The sequence below is a fragment of the Myotis lucifugus genome, unplaced genomic scaffold (genome assembly GCF_000147115.1).
Source record: "Myotis lucifugus unplaced genomic scaffold, Myoluc2.0 scaffold_825, whole genome shotgun sequence".
Classification (NCBI taxonomy): domain Eukaryota; kingdom Metazoa; phylum Chordata; class Mammalia; order Chiroptera; family Vespertilionidae; genus Myotis; species Myotis lucifugus.
In genome coordinates, this window is record NW_005871873.1 from 39461 (window position 1) to 58913 (window position 19453).

At 41.8% G+C, this 19453-nt stretch overlaps 1 protein-coding gene across 1 annotated transcript in view; it reads right to left on the reverse strand.

Annotated features, from left to right (window-relative positions):
- The window catches only part of ENAH (ENAH, actin regulator), a 92359-nt gene that overhangs the window by 26753 nt on the left and 46153 nt on the right, over window positions 1-19453 (reverse strand). Inside the window, exon 4 of the mRNA XM_006106430.3 lies at window positions 6366-6450. Within this exon, the coding sequence (XP_006106492.1) occupies window positions 6366-6450 (85 nt within the window). The remainder of the gene's footprint in view (window positions 1-6365; window positions 6451-19453) is intronic.

Sequence of the window (19453 nt, forward strand, 5' to 3'; positions counted from 1 at the left end):
CTCACCTCCCATCGAATCCTACACACTGGATTACATCGCAAGATCCATGACTCCCGGCTGACCACACAGGCCCTTGTAGAACAACGTTTTCTTACTCTGGTGTTAAAAATTACTCATTTTTTTTACATCTGCTTCTTTTACTATATCTCTATCCCAATGTCACCCTAAATCCTCCATCCGAACTATAAACGCTTTCAGCATGGTCAACCACATCAGGTGACCTATGTTCTGTTTGCTTATTTTGTTTTTCCTTCCCCCCCAGAAACACCCCTATCAGAAGCCCCCAGGCCTCCGGGCCCCACTGCCCACTTCCAGGCCTCCCTCTCAGGGAAGAATGCTACCGACAGACGAGGAAACCCAAAGCAAGTAGTCATAGCATTCAAACTAACTTTTTTTTAAAAATAAATGGACCACTGAAGATTACCAGATATTTCAGTAAAACGACAAATAATACTGCCCCATAAGGAGATAATTCAGGCAAAAGTAGACAAACAAGAGAGACTCGTCATACAATTACGAATTGTATGACGCTAAACTGGAGGGCTAAACTGGGACCTGTACAGTTTTTCTATTTCTTTATTGATCAGCTTATAGATCAGTGATGGCGAACCTTTTGAGCTCGGCGTGAAACGTAAGCATATGTACTTAGTGTTATTAGGAAATCACATAGAATAAGCTATGATGAAAAAGGGATAATTACCCCAAGAAGGCTGTTAGAGATTAAAATTAAATTTTCAATAGATGTGCTACGGTGCTGTCCAATTCGGAAGCCATGTGTGGCGAAGACTGGCTCTGGAGCACTTGTGACAGGGCTAGCCTCAACAGAAACATACTGTTAAGTGGAAAACGTATTAAATTTTGAAGACTCACTATGAAAAACAGAATGTGAAAGATCTTAACAATCTGTATACTTATTTCAGGCTGAAATGATAATATTTTGTATAGGCTGGGTTAAATAAAATATGTTGTTAAAATTAACTTCGCCTATTTCTTTTGACTGCGGCTAATATGACTATTGGAAAACTTTCAATTACATATGTGGCTCAGATTATATTTCTATTGGATGGTACTGCTCTAAAATATATAGTTAAAAATATCACCCAGCCCTGACCTGTTTGGCTCAGTGGATGGAGCGTCGGCCTGCGGACTGAAGGGTCGCAGGTTCGATTCCAGTCAAAGGGCATGTACCTTGGTTGCGGGCACATCCCCAGTCGGGGGCGTGCAGGAGGCAGCTGATCGATGTTTCTAACTCTCTATCCCTCTCCCTTCCTCTCCGTAAAAATATCAATAAAATATATTTTAAAAAAAATATCACCAAGAATACAGAACAAAAAAGGCACAAAAGAGAAAAGTATCATTAGGAAAAGCACAGGAGATCCAGCATCTGACCAGTACATGCCTCCCCCCCATCCCCCCAAAGACCAGAGAAATCAGAGAGAATGAAATGGTTAAGGAAATAAATTTTAAAAAAATCTAAGAGCTTTGGGTAAGTCTTGGAAAAGGTTTACTAAGTACTGAGCTAAATAAAATGGGATAAAAATCCAAGACACTAAAAATCATATCTAGTCACATATCTTTATGAAAACAGACTACCAATGGTTCATACGAAGGTTTAAAAGAATTCAAGGGCAAGGGGTGAGGTCACCTACAAACAGAAAGGCAAAGACTGATGCCAGTTTGTAAAGTACCGCACGGGAAATATAGTCATTAATACTGTAACAGCGATGTATGGAGCCCCGTGGGAAATGGAAGTATGAGGAAGAACACTTTGTAAAGTATATGTTTGGCTAACCACTATGCTATGTAACGGAAACGAATAAAAAAAATAATATTGAGCATAAACTGTTACCTAAAATTTTTAATTAAAAAAAATTTTTCAGTTTAATGACCTTTCTAGAAAGACTGCAAATGCCAATGTACAACACACTGAAAATAGAGAAGCGATTCATCTGCCAAATCCAGGTGGTAGAATGGCAGAAAAGGGGCAGGAAAGTGTGTAAAACAACTGTATTCCTCTTAAAAAGTGGAGAGTTCGAGAGAATAAGTTAAGGCAGATTCGATTTGAAAAAGAAACCAACAGCGGAACTCACCACTGGCAAGGGAAGGGAAGAAATCTTCATTTTTTCACTGTGGAGAGTTAACAGCTACTGTCTATAACAGAGATGGCGAACCAATGACACGCGTGTCAGAGGTGACACGCGAACTCATTTTTTTGGGTTGATTTTTCTTTGCTAAATGGCATTTAAACATATAAAATAAATATCAAAAATATAAGTCTTTGTTTTACTATGGTTGCAAATATCAAAACATTTCTATAGGTGACACGGCACCAGAGTTCAGTTAGGGTTTTTCAAAATGCTGACACGCCGAGCTCAAAAGGTTCGCCATCACTGGCCTATAAGCTGATCAATAAAGAAATAGAAAAACATAAGCATATGTACTTAGTGTTATTAGGAAATCACTAAAAGTAAAAATGCTTCAAAGGGACTCATTCATCCTGGGGATTAAAATGAGGGAAGGAGCCCAGATGTTGCGGGCGCATCCCCAGTCGGGGGCATGCAGGAAGCAGCTGATCGATGTTTCTAACTCTCTATCCCTCTCCCTTCCTCTCTGTAAAAATATCAATAAAATATATTTTTTAAAAATATATCACCAAGAATACAGAACAAAAAAGGCACAAAAGGGGAAAGTATCATTAGGAAAAGCACAGGAGATCCAGCATCTGACCAGTACATGTCCCCCGCCTCCCCCCCCCCATCAAAGACCAGAGAAATCAGAGAGAACGAAATGGTTAAAGAAATAAATTTAGAGCAGAGTACCCGTCCCTGTTTTAAACCCTCCTGTACTGGGCGAGATTTTCTTTGCTGTGTGAAAAAAAAATTTTTTTTTAAAATTAACCTCGCAGGAATAAAGTAGGACTAACAGAAAGGGATCTTGGTGCAAGACAGAAAAATCACCTAGAAACTATAACAGTACAGAAGAGAATAAATACTGGAGACAGCTATTAGTAATGAGAATCCCAATGGCTTCTCAGGGGGAAAAAATAACAAGCTATTGAGAGAGACTGTGAATGAGGATAATAACAGACTTTCTAAGCTGAAACATGAAAGAGGAGAAATCTGCATTAAGAACGAAATCATGCCCTGACCGGTTTGGCTCAGTGGGTAGAGCGTCGGCCTGAGGACCAAAGGGTCCCTGGTTCGATTCCGGTCAAGCGCATGTACCTTGGTTGCGGGCACATCCCCAGTGGGGAGTGTGCAGGAGGCAGCTGATCGATGTTTCTCGCTCATCGATGTTTCTAACTCTCTATCCCTCTCCCTTCCTCTCTGTAAAAAATCAATAAAGTATTAAAAAAAAAAGAGAGAACAAAATCATAAGGGTTAAACGGAGGTGTCAGTAGGACACCCAAATGTAGGAATTCTCGCTGTTGGAAGTCAGGGGATCTGTGACCGTCGGACACCGTATGGAGGTTTGCATGTAAATGCACACACACACACACAGACACACACACACACACACACACACACACACACGGGAAGGGTTGGGGTCCGGACAGAAGCGGGCAGTAGTCTACTGCTTTCACCAAATTCTCAAAAGGATCCACCACTACTGACCGCATTTAGCTGGAAACCTGGGTCTGAACCTCATGCGCACTGGACCACAGTGGGAGCTACAGCTCTGGAAGCCGTCAGCCTCAAGGAGTTACGAGAAAACTACAACATCCACCCAAATCATTAATTTTTCAAAGGGTATACTGTGTACAGAAAGAAAAGGGAGAGCCGAGTGCAACGCTTCGTTTCTATCTATAAAAAAAGAGGTACAAAAATTAAATAACAATCTTGTACAAGTTTTTAAAAAAAGAGGCACAGAAAAGACTAGAAAGGGAGAAGAATTAGCAAAAAAGAGAGACACCGTCGTATTATTGAAAGGAAGGTAGGAAATTTAACCTGGAAGTGAAGCAGCATGTGCAGTAGGTTTGTGGGAGACACAAAGCAAATATCGTTGAGAAATGGGTGGAGAGTGAAGGAATCGAGATGAAATTAACATGGAGAGGGAAAGAAATTGGTTCCGAAGGGTTACCTAAAAGGAGGAAGTGTCTGTGCATGGCTGTGGACAGGAAATAACTTAAAAAAAAAAAACACCTCATACCATTTTTTCAGAAATGCGGATTTCACCCTTCAAAAATGACCACGCTACAGACTTCAACGCAAGAAGCAGGCAACATAAACAACAGCTCCCATGTTCAAACCCTCAGGGATCCACTTACACACAGACAGAAAAACCCCAAGTCCAGACGAGCACTGCTAGGGCTGGCCCTCGGTCTGGAGAAAAGACATCGAAGAGGCACGGAGTTTGCATAACAACTAAAAATGCACCGAAGCTCACTGCCAGCCACACTCGCACGCCGCGGGTTCCTGGCAGCCCTCTGTGCCCGGGATCACCCACCTGTGACCCGCAGAGCCAGCCGTCCTGGACGGTGTCTGTTTCTATCCCTCAGTGCCCTGGCCCGCAGCCACGGTCTCGGATTACTTGCTTGCCCACTGCGTATTCACCGAAATTATGGATTTGATGTTTTGGGTTTTCTCCTGGCTCTTCCCAGTTTTCTGCACATGGTTAAGTCCCAATAAGACTACAATCATTTTTTATTCATTACTTTCCTGGTGATGTGTGTGTGTGTGTGTGTGTGTGTGTGTGTGTGTGGTTATGTGTCTGTGTGTTCTAACTCTTGGAATTATTCAGGCATGTTTAAAACTCTCAATATCGCCAAATCCAGTTTGGCTCGGTGGATAGAGCGTCGGCCTGCGGACTGAAGGGTCCCGGGTTCGATACCGATTAAGGGCATGTACCTTGGTTGCAGGCACATCCCCAGTAGGAGGTGTGCAGGAGGCAGCTGGTCGATGTTTCTCTCTCATTGATGTTTCTAACTCTCTATCTCTCTCCCTTCCTCTCTGTAAAAAATCAATAAAAATATATTAAAAAATAAAAAATAAAACTCTCAATATGGGCCCTAGCTGGTGTGGCTCAGTGGATAGAGCGTCGGCCTGCGGACTGAAGGGACTTGGGTTTGATTCTGATCAAGGACACATGCCCTGGTTGCGGGCTCGATCCCCAGTAACGGTCGTGCAGGAGGCAGCCGGTTCATGATTCTCTCTCATCATTGATGTTTCTAACTCTCCCTCTCTCTTCCTCTCTGAAATAAAAAAAAAATATTTTTTCAAAAAAAAAATCTTTAAAACTCTCAATACGGAACTGAAATGATTATATCTTTTAAGCTTTCCTATTTCTATAGAAACTTAATTCTATTTATAAAATCTGGTCATTATAGCATCACTCCAAAGAGTTAGATAAGATTTTCACCAACTTTGTAGGCTATTTCAGGAGTAATCTACCTGAATAATTAGGCTTTGGCAAAAAAAAAAAAATCATTCTGGGAGAGCCTAGAGAGCCTTCCTCAGAGATAAGTAGTTTTACACCAAAGCAGCAGACACATGGCAAGAGATTCCTTTGTTTGTCAGGGAAACATGTATGAAGACAACACGGAGAATACGAGGAATGTTTCACATCTAAGAGCCAAATCGAAGGTCACGAGAAGAAATGCTGGCTTGTCCTGGAGCAAACGATTTTCCGTTGGAAAAACCCATCCACACAACGATTCTCAACTCCCCAGAACAGGGTGACTGACCCCCCAGTGACCGGCCTCATCCAACTCCAACACGTCTTCACTTGTTTAAAATGAGACATGGCTCGACTAGCTCAATTTTAGTTGCCGACCATACCTGAATTCTAGAAAACGATTTGGTTACAAAGCAGCTGACCGTTCCGAGGATCTGCTCATGATTCCTAGCATCTTTATAAACGGCATTGAAATCATGAAGATAATGTTATTGATCTCACTCCACCAGCCGTCTCGTCATCAACAGAACGGTTCTGTCTTCCACTGCTACACCCAATGGTAGCCTCTCAAGTTCAATGCCTTCTGCACATGGCCAGCACTAGTTCAACTTTCTAGGTAAGTTAGTCCCGTGAAAGCCTCAAGGATCACGGATTAATTTATGACTCCTTTAAAAATAAGACTCTCGGAGGTACAAAGACATGTCCATGCTGTTTAAAATATTTAAACCTACACGAATACGATTTTTACAATTAAGCAGAATAGGAAATTATCATTCTCTTAACATCTGTTGTCCAGCATGGCAAGAATCTTCTCGTTGATTATTGGTGATTACAGCACTTAATGGTGTAACAATAACATTTTTGACTTTCCAGTGACTAACGAGATATTATCTGTTTTCAATATGAGGATGTTTGGAGTTTGACCATCCACAGCAGAATGAAAAAGTATAAACAAGAACTGATAACTTTACCTCCGCTGAATTTCCAATTCTTCTTGTGATGGGCCATTCTGAACTTGGGCCGGAAGTTGTGAATTTTGTCTAGGCAATGTTGGCCCTAAAAAAGGGAGGAAGAACATTATAGGTAAACATGATCTGGATAGTTAGCTGGCTAGAGAGAAGACCATGAGAATAACATAAAAACCATCACATAGCTACAGATGTGTCTTCTTTTTGCTTAGCAAAATAAAACGTAAGCTTTCCGTAACAACAGCAAATGACTGCAAACGTCATACTGGCATCATATCCAAAGGCTTACTTGAAACAAATGGGAAACATCCACAATGAAGGGAAAATGAACATTTATATATGAAGAGCTGGAGGCAAACAAGTATTCAACGAGCAGCTGGGGAGGCGCCTAAGCTTGACATTTCTAAGACAATGAGACATTCTCCCGGGAGGACTGGCTCATGAAGTGCAGAACTTAAAAAAAAAATGATTAAAAAAAATCGGAATTCAAAACTCACCTAAATAGAACACTGGAAATGAAAAACAGGAGAGAGAGAGCATGAGAACCTTCTTATTAGACTGGTAGATGCTAGTGCAGCGGTTCTCAACCTGTGGGTCCGCGACCCCTTTGGCGGTCGAACGACCCTTTCACAGGGGTTGCCTAAGACCATCCTGCAGATCAGATATTTACATGACGATTCATAACAGTAGCAACATGACAGTGATGAAGTAGCAACGAAAATAATTTGATGGTGGGGTCACCACAGGAGGAACTGTCTTTAAAGGGCCAGAAGGTTGAGAACCACTGTGCTAGTGCATTTATCCAATTTGCTCAATTAAAGCTTCCCTTCTTATTGTAATGGCCCGGCATTGAGCACTGGTAAAAAAAAATAAATAAATAAATAAAATAAAAACAAAACATTGGCTAAGCTTAATATATAATTAACCTATTTGTCTGAATTTTTAAGATAACAGAGGTAATGTTACTTTTCATCTGGGGTATTAAAAAAAAAAAAAGACAGACCCTGCATGCAAATCCATATGGTTCCGCCATGAGAAACCTTAATGACCATCCATTCTGATGTGTCATGTACAAGGCAGACCTATTTTTAGCATCTGGTGAAGAATGCCACTAAATTATGGGATATTTAATGTCTCTGGATAGAAAAACTAAATGTGTCATAAAATGAGATAAATGCTGGACCTAACAGACCGACGGTTACAAAAGACCAGTTTTGAAATCTAATCCATTAAACAAGGGAATAAAGAAGTAGCTATCTTCCACTCTTTGGAGAGAAATAAATGAGTAATGACATGCTGTACATGTCTATGAATTCCAATGTGCCTGCAAGTGCCTCTTAGCAGATATTTTTAAAGTGTTTCGTAAACCGCTAGTATAAAAAAAAAGAGTTAATAAACGCTTCTAAAGTAAATTCTTATCATCTATGAAGTCACAGCACAAAGTATTTTATACTAGTGGAGTGAACGTCACCACCAGAAGAATAAGGCTCATTCAAATGTCGTACAGAACTGGTTTATCCCGTGTAAAAAAAAAAAAAAATACAATAATTCGATCTGAACTTACCTACTAATTTTTTCCTCATCTCTTTACACATATTTTTTACGTTCATCATTTAATTTGTCCTCTAAAGACAAACTAGATGGCAACTATAGTGATATATTTCATTAGGTTTCCTAAGACTCTGCTATTTTGATTAACCACATGAAGGAAATATAAAAATATATTAATCCCATGTCATCAGTAACAACAACAACAAAATAAAAAAAAGCATTTTAAGTTAAAATAAAATAGACACTTAACTGTTTGCATACATGAGAATATAGAACTTGGCTGGCGAACAGCTTGGAATTCTTTCCTTCTTTAGGAAATTAGCATAATAACGTAAAAATCCTGCCATAGTAAGCCATACGCTAATGTTTAACACTTTACAGGGCAAAGACTTCTCGTCTTTTTGGGGCAGAAGAAGGTGGGAGGGCAACTCTGAGAAAATATAAGTAATTTGGGGGAAGAATTTTATAGATCTGAAGTTATATTTATCCAAAAATGCTACATGGGCAACGCACAAGGCTACTGTGGTTTAACTAGTTTTTTAAAATACTGTTTGTGTATTTAAGTGAGAACCTCAGGCTGCTCGAATAATTAAACAGCTGGACGTCAGAAGGTTACACTTCCTTGGCTTCCATCTCAAAGAAGAATGCAATGATTACTACATCTAGGGCAGGCGTATGTCGCAACGATAACACTAATAATATATTAAAATCTATCCATGTAAATTTTAACTCAAATATATAAATTCAAGAAGATACGTGAAACCTTCAACTCAATTCCATTGGTTTCATTAAGCAGGTTTTTAAAGAAAACAACAAAAAATCAACAGCCCTGGCTGGTTGCTCAGTGGTTAGAGCGTCGGCCCATGGACTGAAGGGTCGAGGGTTGGATTCTGATCAAGGGCACGCGCCTCCTCTGCAGGCTCTAAGCTCGGCCCCAGGCGGGAGCAACCAGTTGATGTGTCTCTCTCACATCAAAGTTTCTCTCTCTCTCTCACCCCCTCCCTTCTACTCTCGCTAAAAATCAATGAAAAAATATCCTCAGGCCCTAACCGGTTTGGCTCAGTGGATAGAGCGTCGGCCTGCGGACTGAAGGGTCCCAGGTTCGATTCCGGTCAAGGGCATGTACCTCGGTTGCGGGCACATCCCCAGTGGGGGGCGTGCAGGAGGCAGCTGATCGATGTTTCTCTCTCATCGATGTTTCTAGCTCTCTATCCCTCTCCCTTCCTCTCTGTAAAAAAAAAAAAAAAAATCAATAAACCATATTTTTTTTTAAAAAAAGAGGGCCACAATAACATGCCAGACAGATGGGCCTCTGACATCTCCTCTTAAAAAAAAAATCCCCAAGTGAGTAAATAAATAAATAAACTAACAAGCTAACAAAAGTTGACATAACTCACAAAAGGCTCTGAAGGACAAAAAGATTTATTATTTTTTTTTTTTTTAGCAATTCACAGACTTGGACTCTGTTTTGAGTTAAAAGTTTATGCAGCAAATTCGTTTCAAAAGAAGTGCCTCTCCTGGCTGATATCACTCATGATAAAAACAATTTACTACAGTTTATTCGTGCAGCTGAGGAGCCAGGGAAAAACTTCATGGAAGATCCTTTTTAGGTGGAGTTCGATCCAAGAACAACTGAAAATTCTCCCTACGTGGCTCTTTGTGGTGATGGGCTCTGTGTCTTTCCATAGACCGTCTTTAACTGGGGGGCTGGGGAGGGGGAGGGTTCTATATTGAATCGGGGGTTGTGTTTGCTTCTTCTTCATCAATATTGTCAAGTCACAATCGCGAGCACAGTGAAAATCATGTGCATGTAAAAAGGATATCAATATAGCATCAGCATTAAATAAAAGAGTTCCAGGTAAATGACCAACTTCAGGTACACGATTACATTTCGCCTTCTTGTCAAGCCTTCTGCTGGGTTAGATAATTCCTAAGTCCTACCAAAGGCACCAACACTCAACAGGAAGCAGCGACTAGGATCAGGCAAGGCTTGTCTGCTGGCACTGTATTTTCTAGAACATAATTATCGCTTACTTCACAATATTCCTACAGGAGTGCCTGTGTCCCCACAGACTGCAGATAAGGTCCTTCCCTAACCAGTGGGCAAATGACAATATTTTATAAGCATCATGTGCGGCTTAACAGTTCTCTTTTGGAAAAAAAAAAAAAAGAAACAGGTTATTGCTTGTCCCTACTATATTATCATAAAAGAATAGCTATTTGAGGGTTAGTTTTCTCTCTCTTATTACCACCGTCAAAACCAATGGCTGATCTTCATTTTTTCCTGGCTAGAATTCATATAGCAAAGCGTGTGAATTATAATTTCTAATAAAGAAAATGTGTCCATGTCGCTGAAATGGTATTCTATGAATGATGGAAGTCTGAGTAGAATTTCTCTCTGAGCCAGGAATGAATGGCTAAAACACATTTCATGACTACGACATTTTAATTTTCACAAATATAATTTCACACTTAGCCACAGATTACTTAAAAACATAGGACCAGAAGACAAATAGGTGTTATTATACACAATACAATCAAGTTTAAGCTTAGCCATGTGGTAATTATATTGTTTGTACAATTCAAGATAATAATGGGGAAAATCTGCTTTTTAACACATAATTTTACAACTAAAAGAATTCACGTCTATTAAGGCTCGATCAATCCTTTCTCTGCAATTGGGTAAACTGTGTCATTGTTCTGCAGGTGGAACTCAACATATTCGGTAGCACATATAGAACATCAAGTAGGTTTTCAAAAAAGACTAGAGTCCCAAGAACACAAATATGAATCATCATCCATGGCTAGTTCAAAAGAGGGCCTGGAAGAAACCCCAAGAGGAGGCAGAAAATTGAGAATTAAAAGTTACTGATGAAACGCTTAATCTGCAATAATTGTGGATTCTGGGGAGAAGTGGGGGGATTTATAAAGAGCCAAACAGGAGGCTCACTCTGTAGCTGTGTCATCTGGAGCAGTCACTAAATATAACAAGAAACACACTAGAATTTTCATTTGTAGAAATGTATAACACACGTTTCTTTGCCTAAACCAGCAAATATGTAAATTTTAAAATAATTCTCTTCATAGGTAAAAGAAACAATGCCAGGAATACTGAAGAATCGCATCAAAAGCTTTGAGTCACATGCATAAAGTACATTACGTACACAGTTAAACTGTTTATATGAAATTCTAGCAGTATATCCTTTTATAATTTTATCTCTCATTTAAAAATCTGGCCAGGTATATGGGAGTCAAAAAAGAGAAAAGTATACATGAGTTAAAAAAAAAAAAAGCTCTGATTTGAAAGTTACCTTCTGAACCTGGGTTTTCAAAACAGAAAGTTTTAGAATCAAATGAAGATAAAAAGAAATCAGACAAGTGTGTGTGTGTGTGTGTGTGTGTGTGTGTGTGTGTGTGTGTAGATACAGGCTGTGTAAGGATAAGGATATGCGTATATCTGATTAACTGGAATTTGGGGTGACGAAGTGACATATCTGGTTTGTCTATATACATATATGTACACACTTGTGAATAGGAGAGTGAGAGAAAACACTCCATAAAGCCTAAATTCACGCCTGAGCCACAAATACCTACATTACTGAATAAAAGGAGGCTGTTGGGTCAGAAATCAACCCACGAAAGCAAGGAAGAGCTTCCATCTGCCTGGTGACGTGCACACCTACAAACCCAAGTTCAGCAAAAGCTCCCTCCCAATAGGGCACATCCCCCAAATCAGAGGAACATGGACCTAATTTCCCCCCTAAATTCCAAATTAAAAGATCGCTCTCAAACAAAATAGTTAAAAACGAAAATGAACAAACAAAAACAACAAAAAAAAACACCCCACTCTCGTTTGTAGTGAAAGAAGGGAACCAGGAGTCAAGTTTTAAGATCCTAATTCTAAATAAATCCTCGCTCAAGGACGCCAAACTCAAAAACTCAAATCGCCTACGTGAACCACAACGAATATCACAACATAAAAAAATAATAAATCAGGAGCTAGCTGCGTTATCCCACATACCACAAAACCAGACCATGGCCCTAAGGGAACGAAAGGGATGGCAATGCGAGATTAGTATGTAGCACAGCTTGAAAACGGAAGGTAAACGTAAGTAACGTTGCTTACCACAGAAAATACATCGCAAAGTAGCAGCAACCTTGCTCTGGGCTGCAACAGACACCTGGGTGTTAGAAGCTCCATCGGACCAGGGGGCCATCTGAAGAACTTGACATACACTAGAAGGCGCTTGGAAAGGTTCAACATGTTTTTCATAACATACTTCCTATCTAGACCCTCCTCCTGGAAGCACCATCATTTCATCAACGTAACCTCTCGAACATCCGCTTTCTAAAAAAGTGGTGGGTAATCTTATTGGGGAGAAAGCCTGCAAGCCACAGTTGGAATGAGGCACTTACAGCTTCATTATTTCCCGAGTTATACAATCAGAGAGTGCAATCGATTTATGCAGGACAATTATGTTTTTAAAAGTAAATACAGCTGCGCTACCGGAAGTCCAGATCTCTGGCCATTAGAGGGAATGGCATGATATCTACCCTCTCTTTTAGTCTTGCTCATGTAGGAGAATTTGCAGCTGAAAAAAAATTTTTTTTTAGGGGAAATGCTTAAACTTAACACAAGAAATACTCATGTCTACGAGTGGAAAAAAGACCAAAGCCATTTTTAAACAGCCTACAGCAAGTAGAGTGTTCTCTATTCATGGATATAAAATAAGAATATCTTCATCTGCTTTCCACTTTGGAAAACATCAAAACTATTCATTGTTTTGCCAAACAATGTTTTATTGTTCATTTTTTTTCCTCAATAGTATATATGTACACATATTTGACAATGTATCATTAAAATGTGTGGCCATATCAAATATCCTTTTACTATTTAGGCTAATCTACATTAAAATTTTCCTTATGCATTAATGAAGTAAATTCTCTTTATGAGACAAAACTCAATGAGAAGAGGTGATAATTTATGAAAAGGGGAAGGGCTTATATAAAATCAAGGTGACATTCAAAATTGAGGTGGAAAAAAACAAGATCAGATTTTTTTTTAGTATTATAATTAGCGACATTAGATAAAATCCTATAGAAATTCTTTTCAGCATGAGAAAGACTTTTTTCCATTGTTATTAACCAGAAACAATAAACCGGGTAGAAATATACCGACTTTCAAAAGTCTACATAAAGGCAAACAAGACAAGTATTTTAGATTCCCTCTAAAACTGTATTCTTCAAATAATATAATTTATACTAACTAAAGTCTGCACAGAATCAGAATCAAATCAGTTTATATTTAAAGAATGCACATCTGAAAATGGTAATAAATCTTAAAATTCAAGATGCTTTAATCACATTTAAAAATTAGATTTAATATAGTCCAATAAATCTTGTTTTAAAACTATTTTTCAGCAGATATTCTCCAACACAAAGATTGATAAATGTCCCCTTTGCTAAGTCGTTCCAACCACCCAATCTATTATTAAAGCCACATGCACAATATTTACAGTAAGGACCAAAAAAAGACCACAGGCACACACATAAAACGGCTACCCAGCTAATTCGATCATCCCAAAGGAGATGAACAATTTAGACATTTTTCAATTACATTTCAAATGTAAACCTTAAAAAACTCTGCCTTCCCCATGTTTGTAAGTGGCTACGCCTACAAAGCCTTTATGAAATAAAGGTGCCTCGTCTTCAAGGTTTACCCCTCCGGTCCCTTGAATTCACATTTAATGGGGAGCGGGGAACAGAAGGCAAATAGAAAAACTTACAAGAAAAACCCGAGACATGATCTCGTCTCTGACAGCAGAGCAATGACCACGGTCCATCACCGATCATTTTGGCAAAAAAGTCATCTGCCAAGTGTCCCAATGCAGGGAAACCATTGTTACTGCGCGAGACAAAACATTTTAAACCCAAGAACTCCCAATCTGGTCACCGGTTAAACTATTATGCACCATCTCTAAGCGCCGTCTTCCCACTGACTTTCACTTCTGACCATCGCGTCAGAAAAATACTGATCTCAACTCTGAGACGGCTGCTTGAATTCGACTGCAGCCTGCATTTCCCAAAGATACTAAATTATTCATTGCATCATCTGCGGGCCGCTCGCAGCATTTCCTGCTTCCTATTGATGCTACTGGCTCTTCTCTGGCCCAGCCAGGGAGGAGGGTGGACTATGGGAAGGAACATTCCCTGCCCAGACCAGTAAATTCAGCAACGTGAAGATACAGCAGAATTCGTTTCAGCGTCGATATTCCATCGATCTCACATTTCGCCTAGAAAGGGCATTTTCCCCCTTGAAGTGAGCCCTATTAAAATAGGCTTCGGGCCAAGATAAATTAGGATGGGCCCTCAAGAAAAACACGAACTGAGGATCGTGTATCCAAAAAGCAACGTTTGTTATGTATTTAGATTTAAGGAGAAGAAAAATGGCCATTGTCATCAGCTATGCTCCCCTTACAATAGTCGTGTGCTGGTGGTTCACTTATTTCTTTTCTTTTTTAATATATTTTATTGATTTTTTACAGAGAGGAGGGGAGAGGGATAGAGAGTTAGAAACATCGATGAGAGAGAAACATCGACCAGCCGCCTCCTGCACACCCCCTACTGGGGATGTGCCCGCAACCAAGGTACCTGCCCTTGACGGGAATCGAACCTGGGACCCTTCAGTCCGCAGGCCGACGCTCTATCCACTGAGCCAAACCGGTTACGGCTCCCCCTGCCTTTTAACATTCTTTACCGTCACGTGTTTTGCATGAGCAGGGAAATGCAGAAACTGGGGTGACATACGAGTAGCAGGAAGTGACAGGCTGTTGCGCCGTGACCAGCATCACTCTCTTCTATCGCTACCTACCATCAACACACCAGACCCTCAGCATTCATGTTTCAAACCACCAGAGGTTCCCACTGTGAGCGGTCAGTCCCCCGGCAATTCATGGCGGGGAGAGGAGCCATCTCAGCGTCTTTTCCGAGGATTAAGTGAGGCAGCGTTGGCTCAAAGCTGGCTCTCATCCCACCTGCGCTCGGGAAAGCTGGCCTGCTCCGTGCACAAAAGCAGCATCCAAATTAGCAACGTCCGCACTTCTGACTGCCAGGAGGGCCCCGGGTATGACCTTCATGGCTGCAAAGTCCTACGAGATGCACTTTTGAGAGGGAACGGAAGCAAAAGTGTTGGTGTTGGTTCTAAGCAGCGGTTCTCAACCTGTGGGTCGAGACCCCTTTGGGGGTCGAACGACCCTTTCACAGGGGTCGCCTAAGACCATCGGAAAACACATAGATCATTACATATTGTTTTCGTGATGAATCACTATGCTTTAATTATGTTCTATTTGTAACAATGAAATTGGGGGTCACCACAACAGGAGGCATTGCATTAAAGGGTCGCGGCATTAGGAAGGTTGAGAACTGCTGTTCTAAGGTGTCTAGAGTCGCCTGGAGGCAGACACTGCAGTGGTATGGTTGCCTCCGTTAAAAAAAAAAAAGTCAGGGACTAAAGGAATGGAAAGTGGCACAGTCACTGAGAAAAAACAGACTGAGGATCCTCAAAAAGATGAAGAGAAAACGACCATATGATCTAGCCGTCTTACTCCTGGCTGCATATCCAAAGGAAAGAAAAACAGAATCTCAGCGATAACCGCGCTCCTGTCTTATTCACAATAGTCAAGGTATGGAAACACCCTAAGTGTCCATCAACAGATGGATAAAGAAGATATACATACCAGACACATATGTGTGTGTGTATGTATGTGTGTGTGTGTGTGTGTGTGTGTGTGTGTGTATATATATACTGAGAATATATAGTGTGCCCCCCAAAAAAGGTGTGAACACATTTTGAATCATTATAAAGGCCGTGTTTATTAAAACACATTTCATTTTTAAAATGGGGCTATCTGGCCTACCTGGTGTGGCTCAGAGGTTGAGTGTCAACCCATTCACCAGGAGGTCAGGGTTTGATTCCTGGTCAGGGTACATGCCCAGGTTGCGGGCTCCACTCCCAGTGGGGGACATGCAGGAGGCAGCTAATCAATGATTCTCTCTCATCATTGATGTTTCTATCTCTCTCTCCCTCTCTGAAATCAGTAATTTTTTTTTTAAAAAAATTGAGTTATCAGCTGTTAAAGTGTGTAAGCATTTTGAGGGGGATACCATGTATACTGTATTATGTATAAATATACCATATATATTATATATCTATTTATATTTACATACATGTATGTGTATGTATATACAGGTATATATATATACACACACACAAATATGTATTTATGTATGTATGTATGTATGTATGTCCTCAGTCCTTATATAAACTCTCTGGCAGAGACAGAAAGTAAATGAGTGGTGGCCAGGAGCTGAGAAGTATGGAGGAATTGGGAGAGGGTAAGGGTGTGGGGTGGTGATAATGGCTTAAGGGCACAGGCATGATGAAAATGTTCATAAAGTGATGGCAGCTAACCGCGCACCCCTGTGAGAGACTGAAAACCACTGAACTGTACCCTGAATGGGTGAACTGCATGGCACGTGAAGAAAAGCTCAATTAAAAAAAAAAAAAGTTGTGTTCTTCCTCTGAGAAGTGATTACAACACCAAGTTGAAAAGGATCTCCATGCCCTTCCCTGTCCCATTCCAGAGAATCTTAAAAGGCACGGCCTCTGGTGGTGAGACTTTAGGCCGTGTTACTTTTCCTTTCTGCCTTTCTGCACTGCTTCCATTTTTAGAATAAGCACCACCAGGAAAACCAAGCTTCCTTTCCCTCGGAGAAGAATACGCTGCGCTGGGAACCGGAGTTGTGGTCAGGCGGGGCTCTGACGGGCTCCAGTTTCCGAGGAGAGAACTGAATGTGAACAACGAAGGAAGCGACTCCGCTGATCACACCAACGTGACCGTGACCGCGCGCCCGCGAGGACGGCAGAGCCGGGACCTGGTGCCCTTCCAAAGGCCGGAGCGGGGCTGGGAAGGCGTGCGTTTCAGCAGGAATGAGAACCAGAGGCGCTGCGGAGGCCAGGGCTCTGAATGCGCGGCCATTCAGGACGGTGCAGGGAAAACCAGCGCTGTCCCGGTTAAACCAGGACAGCGGCCGCCTCTCCATGGGAACCCTGGCGCCTGGCCCTTCTCCCTCTCACTGCACGGGAGCTCATGCACTTCATCGGCCAAACCCAGAAGCAGCTGCTGTCTGAAACGACGATGCCCAAATTTACTTTGTGAAATTTCTTCTGCCCTTGCTCAGTAGATAGAACATAGGCCTGGGGACTGAAGGGTCCCGGGTTCGACTCCGGTCAAGGGCACATGCCCGGGGTTGCGGGCTTGATCCCCAGTAGGGGGCGTGCAGAAGGCAGCCAGTCAATGATTCTCTCTCATCATTGATGTTTCTATCTCTCCCTCTCCCTTCCTCTCTGAAATCAATAAAAATATATTTTTTTAAGTTATCTGAAATTTTGACTGTTTAACATCCAGCAAATGCTTCTCTAATTTATGGACAACAAATAGGATTAAGATTCAGGGATACAAGTAGTTATATATAAATTATTATTCTCATGCAGAAAACCATGGAAGTAATTGTGGGTGACATCTTCAGATCAATGCAGCATCCTTAGTTCAATTGCAAGCTTGCTGTGATATAAGCCTGAAGAGAACTGAAGTCACCAGGCAAGACTATCAGATAATCCTATATAATAAAAGCCTAATATGCTAAGTGTCTGATCGTCCAGTTGGCCATTCAACCAATCAAAGTGTAATATGCTAATGATATGCTAAGGCCGCTCAACTGCTTGCTATGACGTGCACTGACCACCAAGGGGTAGATGCTCCGACCGGTAGGTTAGCTTGTTGCTGGGGTCCAGCCGATAGGGACTGAGCGAGACAGGCCAGACATGCCCTGGAGCCCTCCCGAGGTCCCTCCCCACCCCACCAGACGGCAGATGCAGTGAGCTGAGCAGTAAGGAGCAGTGATCAGGCAGGCGATAAGGAGTGAGGAGTCCCGAACTGTGAGAGGATGCAGGCTGGGCTGAGAGATGCCCCCCCACTCCAGTGCAAAAATTCTGTGCATCGGGCCTCTAGTACATTATAAGATGCTCAACTGCCAGAGAAGCAGAGAAACAAGAATGAGAGTCAGAGACCCTTTTATTCTATTCTCTTAACTAACCCCCTTGGACTCAATAGTAAGAGTGAGCCGGTCCAAAGAAACTATACTTATCATTCAGAGCTGTTCTTTCTCAAATAATCAAGGACATCTAAATACTCATGTTCATGTCAGGTATGGGGACTACTTCAACTTTCTTATCAGTATCTTGGCACAATCACAAGATCCAAAATTCCCTAAAATGTCAACACAGTTAATTAGAACTTCTGAATGACTTTCGATGAGTTTCTCTCTACCAAGAGCTTGTAAGTTTTAGTCCCAAACACAGAAGCTTAATATTTGCGATAGTAAGTTCAACCCTATCCCTGGAATTTATAAATGAGGAAGGCGCTGGAAGAGGCAAGTCTGAGAGTGAAGCACCCACAAAAAAACTGTCCCACATCCCCCAAAAACCTGTTTCAAAAATGTTACTTTCCCAGTACGATTTGTTGATTTAGGAAAGCTCAAAGCAAAAGACACGACCCAAGGTTATCTTTGGGATCTTTCTGGGATCCAATGTCACATGATTTTATTAGATTAGAGGCCCGGTGCACGAAATTCATGCACTCAGTGGGGGAGGGTTCCCTGAGCCTGGCCTGCGCCCTCTCAGTCTGGGAGCCCCGCGAATGGATCGCCCCAAAGAGGTAGACCCTGCCCACCTGGCCAGGGCTCCTCGATCGATCGCACCGTCGGTTGGTGGCCTGGGCCTCCCTCTGCAGGGCGATCATGGGGTGATGGCCAGGCCCCTGACCAATCACAGTGGGGCAATGGACGGGCCCCCAACCAATCACAGCGCACCCGCCTTAGCTGGCCTGGCGCCAGTGCGTGTCATAGCGTGGTCGTCCGGATAGTCATTCTGCTGTTCGGTCATTCGGTCAATTTGCATATTACGCTTCTCTTATTATAGATATGGTTTCTGTATAAAAAGTATTAATGAAGTACCCAAATGTGCTCTGTCTAGAATCAAATCTGTTATTTGTCTTCCCAGGAGTCCCCTCCTCTTCCTCTCCATCTCTGGCCAGCAGACGCATTTCTCCCCTTCCTGGCCTGTCCATTCCATCTCACTGAAATATGGAGAGAGGATGAACGGTAAAACCAAACCTGGGCACAAATGCCAGTTATGCCCCTGTCCAGCGGTGGGCCTTGGGGCAAGCCCGGTCCTTCCGTAAGCCCCGAATCACATCTCTAAGACAAAGACAACACCACCAACCTTGTATTAAAGATGATCAGTCATCTAGGTGCCCAATCAGGATCTGGCACACACACAGCGGGGACCCGGAAACAGGTCATTCCTGCCTCAATCTGCTTTCATGACTAAAGGTGAACACAGGTCGAAGGCGCAGAACTCTGGCTGGGCAGGCAGAGAGGCACTAAATCAAAGGCTGTCATGCCCTCTTCTCTTTGTTCCT